The sequence below is a fragment of the Lepidochelys kempii genome, chromosome 5, assembly GCF_965140285.1.
Source record: "Lepidochelys kempii isolate rLepKem1 chromosome 5, rLepKem1.hap1, whole genome shotgun sequence".
Classification (NCBI taxonomy): Eukaryota; Metazoa; Chordata; order Testudines; family Cheloniidae; genus Lepidochelys; species Lepidochelys kempii.
The window spans coordinates 62600517-62609943 of NC_136384.1; the positions used below are offsets into that span (position 1 = coordinate 62600517).

General features: G+C 38.2%; 1 protein-coding gene across 1 annotated transcript in view; it reads left to right on the forward strand.

The window, feature by feature from the left end:
• Positions 1–6172, forward strand: part of LNPEP (leucyl and cystinyl aminopeptidase) — a 107530-nt gene extending 101358 nt beyond the window's left edge. Inside the window, exon 18 of the mRNA XM_073344573.2 lies at positions 454–6172. Coding sequence (XP_073200674.1) covers positions 454–585 — 132 coding nt within the window. The 3' untranslated portion in view covers positions 586–6172. The remainder of the gene's footprint in view (positions 1–453) is intronic.
• Positions 6173–9427: the final 3255 nt, after the last annotated feature.

A 9427-nucleotide genomic window follows, 5' to 3' on the forward strand; every position in this document is an offset into this window, starting at 1 on the left:
GTACACAGAATTTATTTTCTTATGCTTTAGCATTCACGTACTTCGTTGTGTCAGATGCCCCCGTGATAAGTTGATTTTCAGTGTACCAAAGATAGAATCATTTTTTAGGCAATTCCATTTGTCACAAGAACAGAATCCTTCTCCAGAAAGCTAGTTCATTTCTGAGTGCTGTATGATTACAACTTGATTGTGCTTTGAGTGAAAGGTAGAGATTCCACCAAATATACAGAATTTCTTGTTGAATTTTACTGAAGCTACACAGGCTATTGCTGCAGTTCCCATGAGCTGTAATCACTCTATTTGCAGCAACCCTCTTGTGTGATTTGCTAACTAGGTGAATGTGGATCATTTGGTACTTTGTGCTGGGCGTGGAGGATGGGCAGGTGGCACACTCTTAACTTGGAAACTGCCTACGTTTCTCAGCCTGAAATGTACATTTTCCTTACTCTGCAGGTTAAAACTTTCTTTGAGTCCAAGTCCGAGAAGATTTCTCAACTTCGCTGTGTCAAGGAGGCTATTGAGACAATTCAGCTGAATATTAAGTGGATGGAGAAGAACTTAGCGACACTGCAGCAATGGCTGTAGAGAACATAATGCCACAGAGAGTGTGTGTGTGTGTGTGTTAGCCATTAAGAAAGCTTGTGAACTGTTGCTTTTGCAAAAGCCAGGGTGAAGCCAGGCATCGCTGCAACATTGTTTGCACTATTAGGGGTTCTAGTTAGCTCAGGGCACATCTCACCTAAGTTTGTTTTTCTTTCGGCCATTTGTGGGCCAGATGTAGATGTTTATTTATTCTGGAACTGTGTTCATCTATAGACCAAACAGTTGCATAAATAACTAATAAGTACAGTAACTTTATATTTGAAACACCCTGTCATTTGAAAACCTGTCTTATCGTTCTCAACACTGGGTAAGTATTGAAAAAGAGAGCAACAAGGGAAAAAACTGCCATGAGAGATGCTTTTTCTTTGCAGAGCGCTGGCTAATCAGTGTTCTTTATGCAAAACTGTTGGTAGCTTCGGGTTTAGCTTTTGATGATCAAAGTGTTTTTTCTAGACGTTCTAAAAACATAAGAATATACAGCTATTATTATAATATGTATTTTTGTCTATTAAGTGGCCAGGTGCTACTGATATTATATGAAAGCCAAATAGCAAATATGAATGTTTTAGGGGGGGAGAGATTTTTAGAAGCATCTCAGTGACTTGGGAGCACATGTCCCACTGAAAGTCAGTGGGGCGTGTGCTCCTAACTCATTAGGCACTTTTAAGGGTCAAACTTTCAGTTGCCAGACTGAATTATTATTGTTTTGTTGATGTCTGAGCAAGAGCCCCTACCTTCCAAAAAAAAAAAAAAAGGCCATAGGAAGTTGCTCCAGACTAGTTCAGATGGTGAACTGACTCCTGATTGACTACTGATCCTTTTCACCATTCCTCTTTGCTGAGAGCCTGCATTTGGTACAGGTGTGTCAGACGTTTTGTTTGGGTCTTTATATTCTTCACTTAATTTTTCAGTATCACTAGTATAATTTGTGTACACCGCTTACTCTGTAATGCTTTCTAGGTGTAACACAGCAGTGGGGAACTTGTTGCATGATAGCATCCAAATACAGACAAAAACTATTGGGGACAAAGCCTAAAACTTATTCTGCGAACAAGTGCTCTAAAATCTGGCATGCTAGGCTAAAAGGCAAGATAGCCACAATACAATGTGCCTTTTTTCTAAAGCAATTCACATTTAAGGCCCTTTTTGAGGCCTGGTGTAAACACAGAGTTGTACCTCCTTAACTAAAGAGATGATTTTTATACCTGTTTAGTTAAAGTGGTGGGGAGAGAGAATGTGTAAATATTCTTATGCCTGTCTAAAGCTGGCTAACATCACATTAGTTTGCATCAGAAAACTTTCATGTACAGCCAAACTGATATAACAAGTTTTAAACCAATGTAAGAGAATCCAAACAAACAAATTGAATCAATTAATAAAATGGATTTAAGTTAAACCAGTGCAAATTTTGTGCAGAGACAAGCCCTGAGAAAAGTTTTCTTCAAAAGGTGGGGAGACTATTTTCAGTCATAATCAGCCTTGGCTTTGAATTTCTTACCATTTTAATACAGGCTCTGTTTAAAAAAATTTTATAACTTTCACCTGCAAATTGTGGCAGTAATTTGCATGAGATGTAGGTAGGTGATTAGTTAAAACTGCCTAGTGAAAATTATAGTATTTGTTGGCTTTTCATCAGTAGGTATGTACTAAATCATTTAAACTATGCAGTTTCATTTCCATATTTTGTGCTTCTCCAACTAAAGTTTGGAGAAAAATTTCCTCAAAATTTGCCAGTAGTTTACTTTAAAAATGAGTTCTGCAGTTCTAACCTTGAAAAAGAATGTTACTCCTCCTGGGTGTGCAAAACACCCTGTCAGCCAGTGGAAATGCATGCATTTTGTATGTACTGAAAGTGGATTTGTACACCTCCTCAGTAATTGAATTAGATGTTATCCTAATTCATTGAGTTCTTTAATCACTTGTATTAACTGCATTGTGCGGTGATGTGTCGTCCCCCCCACTCCCAGTTACTGTGTTTAGTTACATCTTTGTATATTTTTCTGTGTTTATACCATGTATTTTTTTCCTTTTTCCATTTCTCTGTTCTTTTTAAAAAATTTCCCCCTTGACAACAACAAAGGTGATGGATATCAAACTTTGTAGAGTGAGAACTAATAATAATTTCCTCAGTTCCAACTCTGGGATTTTAAGAATGTTCTACCATTGACCTTAAACATGTTACTGGTAATGTAATCTGTATTAGGAAATACCATGCACCTCCATTTTAGAGTGCAAAATATGGTAAAAACTGAAAAACAGAGTTTGGAAAATCATGGCTTTAAAAAACCAAACAACCAACCTAAGGTTTGTTTCATTTTGCCACTCAGTGCACTGAGTTTTTCACCTTTTTTTGCTATTTAAACATGATTCATGTTTTCAATATCACTTGTCCTTCTGTGGAGTTCATACTATGTACCTGGGAGCCAGCTTCTATTGATGTCAAGGAAAAGCTTCTCATTGAATTCAGTAAGAGTTGGATCAGGCCCTGATACTGAAGAGCACTAAGAACCCGCATCTCTTCCAGAGCTCAGTAGGAACTGAGGAGAATTGGTGCAGGGAACTATCAAGACACATGTCATGTTTTACATTAAATAAGTGGCTCTTACCAGTTCTTTTGTCTTCCAGTCAAAAGAAACACACACATTGCAAGAAAACACTTCTTGTTATGATTCCATAATAATTTACAAGCAAACGTTATGGAACAAGAGGCTGTGTAAGTCTTGGGCCATTATCTTTATTTTGTTTCTGAAGGAGAGACAAGTTCCACTGAAAAGCTACTAGACAAACACCAGTCACTTGGGGCCACGTCCCCCACTGTGAAATCAGTTTTGTTTAATGTTTATTTTAGTTGGAGTCTCTCAGTTTAGGTCCAGTGAAACACCTTAACTTGCCATCTTCGAAGCTTTTGTGCTACTGTAGTCTTGGTACTTTGCAGTGATTTCAGTTGTAAATTAATATTAACTTTGAAGTCTAAAAACCTAATTTGAAAGAAACCATGCATTACATATAGCTACGTATTTTGTGGGTTTTTTCCCTAACATTTCACATGTAAAATTAGCCTAACGGGGGGGAAAAATGTGCTAATGAATGAGGTTTTTTTAGCTTTATCCCTGGAAAACAGAGAAGTCTGCATGCTGATGCATCTTTGATTTTATTAAAATTGCAAATTCATTTAATGCTAAATCCTGCATTTACTTTATCATTCATGAGTTTTTGGCTTCTTAAATTTACTCCATAGTGTGGAAAGGATCAGGATGTGAGGAGAGAAGGAGCCTGAAATGGATCATATGTGACTGTTTAGAAATGATTGTAGCAATAGTCTCTGCCTTATGGATTATATTACAGTGACATGCAAGATCATATGCTAGCTGGAGATTGGAATAAAGGGAGGCCATGCTTTTTTCTAGTGGGACGGTAAAACTCCTGTTCCATATCTGTTTTTTTTTACTCTTTAGGCTAGAGGTGTTAGTGCAATTCATGTTCTACTGGAGGTCAACGATACTTTTGTTTCCCACACCGCTTTGAGTGGGGTAGCAATTTGTAGTATTCCAGAGGCTTTCATTTTTGTATACTAAACCACACACGATATTCCAGTTGCATTCCCAATCTTGTCCCCCTTCACATTAACAAAGTGACTCAAATTTTGTGAGAAACACTATAACTCAAATTCTCAGTCACCTATTTCAAGCTTTAGTTTGCTCTCTTGGATGTATTTCTCCTTCCCAGTCATTTCAGCTAATTTCTGCAAGCACATTCTCATCCTCCAAATGTTCACCTGCCTGCTGGTGGGAAAGCTGAAAACACCGGTCGCTAGAGCAGCCTTCCTCTGAGGCAAACTGTAGGGGCACTGTGCTAACGTATGTGGAAATTGGGGAGATTACAATTTTCCAAATTTGAATATGCACTGTGGATTCCTTCATACATTGAAAGTCACATATAGAATTGTACTTCAGCATTTACACAATCTGACATCTTTCAATAACGCACTACAAAAGCAAGGTTGCATGTGCTTCCGTAAGCAATGCTACATGTTGCAGTAGGCACTTCATCATTATTTATTTGAATCCACTCTAAATTTTAGTTTATCAAACCCTGCTTTCATAAAACACCTGCACCTTTTCTAGAATACTAGTGCATTGGCAATCTGAAGAGCTCACTTTAACTCTAGGAGTGGTATTCATTTTTTACCTGGCCAAAGAGATGGCTTTTGCCATAGGAATATTTACATTTCACCTGCTCACTGCATCTTGGAGCATTTGATGTTGGGCGTGCATTGTAAAAGTAATGCTTTAAGGAACATGGCAATGGCCTTCATTATGTTGGGTGGTTTTTTTTAGTGACCATATGCTGCAGGAAGTCTGACCCTTGAAGTGAATCCTGCTTTATGATTGTATATCTTTCACCTGTTCTATATTAGATGGAACATTCCTTTTCCAACTGATTGGCTCTCCTCTCTTCCCCCTCCTCATTCCCCGCCCTCTCTCGAAGATGTTATCTTTCATCGCACTCTGAAATTTAAAACAACGCTGCCTCATTAACCATACACTTTTGTATGCATTTCATGCATCGAGGCTTGTATATTGACTTTCTTTGTATATTTCTGAATCCGGTTTCATGTAGTTAATTCACTCCATCACATGGTAAATGTTCTCTCTCATTTGGCTAAACTGTATAGAAGAAAATGCTTGAGTAAACTTACTTTTACATTATTTTATTGTTTTTTTTTAATTAAGATGCTACTAAATGTTGGAAGATTTGGTTACTTTTTTTAATGAGGCATGGATTCACATAATTCCTGGAAAGTTTTAAACGGATGTAATTTACCACATTAAACTCTCAGGTCATATTGCTAAAGAATTTAAACCTCTAGTTTTTCTGTTGTTTAAACCTGCTTCTGAAGTAGAAATAGACTTTTATTCGTGATAACTTAGTTTTGATCAGTGAGAGGCAGACATCTTTTTTTGAGTTGATCATAGTGGCATTTAGCAAATTGCAGTAAAATATTAAGAAAAGGTAGGAGCTTGAATGGATTTAAATACATGAAAGTTTGGATTGAGTTATTAAAGATCAATAATATTTTCTATTCAACAAAGCAGGGAAATCGAGTATTCTGAGAGCAAATTGCATCAAACTACTGCTAAACTTGCAGTCAGACAAGAGCCCTATATTCCAGTCTTTATAAAGTTAAATAGCCCTGAAGAATGATACCTTTCAAATTATTTTGGAAAAGTTAAGTACTGTAAGGACTTGTAAAGGGAGAACACTTGTGTATTTCTAAAATACTTAAAATATAAGTACAATGTACAATCACATGTGTGAGCTTTGGGTGGTGAAATTCTAGGTTGTACAATACTTGCCTTTGGGGGAGGTTGGAAATCGTGTGTATGTGTATATATGTATAATGCATACACATGCAGATCTGTTTTATTTTACTTGTAAAGGGGGGGAAAGCTTATTTTCTTTATATTTCAGATAAACTTGTTTGCATATAACTGGCACTGATGAAAAGGCATGTATACAGCAAACACTGTTGCTTTTGTGAGATGAAAATAAAGTATTTAAATACAAATTGCTCTTTCTTTTTTGTAACAACTATACCTCATTTTAGTGTGTGGTTTTTGAATTGTTTTCCTAGATTTTAAAGCTGGAAGACAACACTGGATCATTTAGTATTACCACCTCACAGGCCATTACATTTCATCCTGTTACCCCAACCCAGTAACTTGTGATTTGACCAAAGCATATCTTCCAGAAAGGCATCCGGTTTTGATTCTCCATCTCTTGGAGTCTCCAAATCAATCACTTCTCTTGGTGATTTGTTCCAGTGCTTAATCTCCTTCTCTGTAGAAAAAATTATGCCTGATTTTCTAATTTGAATTTATCTGGCTTCAGCTTCCAGCCTTTGGTTCTTATTATGCCTGTCTCAGCTAGATTAAAGAGCCTTTCAGGATCCAGTATTTTATCCCCATGAAGGTACTTGTACCCCTTAATCAAGTCCCCTCTCAATCTTTTTGATGAACTAAACTGCACTTTCTCCAATTTTTGACATCCTTTTTAAAGTGTGGATACCAGAACTGGATGCAGCATTCCAGTATCAATCTCATCAATGCCATATATGTTGGCAAAAACACTTTCCTATTCACTACTTGCTATTCCCCTGCTTATACCTCCAAGGATCTGCTTAGTCCATAATGCTTAGCATCATAGTTGGAGCTCATGCTGAGTTGCTTGTCTGCTGTGATCCCTACATCCTTTTCTCAGTTAGTTTTCCACAATATAGCCCCTGCTATGCTATAGGTATGACTTGCAATCCTTGTTCCTAGATGTATAACTTTGCATGTGCCTGTATTGCATTTTGTTTGAAGGACTCAGCTTACTAAGTGATGTAGATCTTTCTGTATGGCTGCTGTCTCTTCCTCGATTATTTACCACTCCCACCAATCTTTGTCCTCTACAAAGTCTATCAGCAATGGTTTTAGATTTACTTCCAGATCATTGATGAAATTGTTGAATAGCATCAAGCCTAGTGCCAATCCCTTTAGAGACAAAGGGCATAGTCCACTCAATTAGCACCCAGACTCACCTGGCATGTTGCTTATCCCACACCCAGGCAGCATCAGTGGCAAAGGAAGCTGCATAGTCCTGGCTCAGGCACCACCAGCGTTCGCTCTCTCCCTCCAGTCCCCAGGTAATAGTGTAGGGAGCACAACTTGAACACTCTTCCAGTTTCTCTAATTTCCCCAGTATTCCAAGATTTATTAAAAAAATTAACAGTAGGCCAGAGATCTCCTCAGCCAACTCCTTTATGATTCTTGGGTGCAAGTTATCTGAGTCTGCTGATTTTAAAAATGTTGATCCCTAGTAGATGTTGTCTAATATCCTCAGTTACTAACAGTCTGGAAAGTACTTTATCATACTTGTGATGTAAGTACATCATCTTGCATCTTTCCAACTACAGAACAGAAATAGTTACTTTGAATGGTAACTAAACCAATTCTATTCACTAGATTGCCTAGTTTTCTAATGAAAAATTTGGGGAGAATTTGACTAGGTTCATTGGCTCAGTCAGCAGCACACTGCAACATCTCACAGGCTGCAAAAGTTAAGGAATGAAGTCCAGATTGTAGCAGGTAATGGCGTTCTCTACTTCTGTGTGTTATGTACAGTGCAATTAACTCCTTAATGGTTCCATAGTGCACTATGGCCATGACTGTCATACAAAGAAAGTGTGGCTCACAGGGATAGTGTCCACCTTTCTGAATTAGCCCTTGCTGTGTTAAATCACTTTTATAACCATGTTGCAGATGGAGAAACCAAAGCACAGACAGATGAAATGATATTGCTCAAGGTTACACAGTAGATACGTGGCAGAGCCAGGCATAGAACCCAGATCACCTGATTCCTAATCCAGTGCTCAGCATTTCCCTTATCTAATAGAACTTTGTTTGTTATCATGCTATATCCTGAGCAAGGTGCTGAAGAACTTCCTGAGCCTAGATGATGGAAGGATTTATCTAATACTAAGCATTTTAGCTCTGCTGCATGGTTGTCTGGTTGGATCATAAATGAAGGGCTTGTCTCTAAGACAAAGCGTGTTGAGAGCACTAAAGATTAGTACCAGGACCTTAATTGTCCAGGTGTCACAGAGATGGTGGTACGTTGTAAGAACCAGGATAAATAGACCTTGAATGTTTGTTTTACAGTGCATGTTTCTTTATCCATGACCCAGTTATAGAGAGAGGCTTCTCAGAGATGTTGTGGCTCTCAAGAACCAGGATGACATTTTTGAGAGCAGGATGCATGCAGGAAGCTCTCTTTAGATGGAAGGGAATGTATGTATGTTAATTTAGTAATGGATGTTCACTTATTTGTGATGTGGGTCAGTGGATTGTGTGTTCTTTGTTTCATTCTCCTAGAGGCTTGGAAGCTGGGCAAATTATTTTTTGAAAGCAGGCAATTGTAACTTTACAAAGATACAAGCAAGTAGTGGAGACTTTGAAAGTGTAGAACGTTCCAGGTAAAATCCTGTTCCTATTGAAGTCAGTGGCAGGGGCCAGGATTTCATCCTCCATATTTCTATTGACTCTGAATCTAGAACAAGGAATTCTTTCATCTAAACACAAGAACTGCGGTTTTGCAACCCAAATGGAAAGTCTGAGGCATTTTCTCTCCTAAATCATTGTAAAGACATTGACCAGTCAGGGTCCATTGTGGCAATGTATAAGAAACTCTGTACTGAGAATTGGGCATAAAGTTGTTTCTTACATTCAAAACTGTGCTGTCCTAGATAAAAGAAACAACATTTACAAAAGGAAGTATTTCTGACAAATAGAGATTGGTTTCCATGTCTCTTGGCAACTCATGAAATGTAAATTTTCTCATACTATAATAAAAGCAAGAGACTTGGTTTTGCATCGATTAAATACCTACAAGACAGGCCTCTGCAGCAGGATGTGCCTTAAATCAACTTTTTTAGTAAAATGTGCCCTTGACATTCAGGACACTGGTAGTCACACGGGTTTGTTACAAATTACTTAAATTGCATTTTTAAATACTGTACTGTATGTACAGTGATAAATGTCATGCTCATTTAGGCCCAGCCCATAGTAAGGGGAAGGTAGAAGCCACATCCGCCTGGGGAGGTGGGCACTGGAAGCATTCTGCCTGAGGCCTGCAGGCTAGTTGGGTGGGGGGGTGTTGCCATCCCCCCACTCTCCATACATCCTTGTGATTTGGGACATTGTGTTACCCTGAAAAAACAGATTTAGCAGATTCTGTGCTCCTCAGACTGCAGAGGCTACAATTCTGCCTAGCCCTTGTAGAT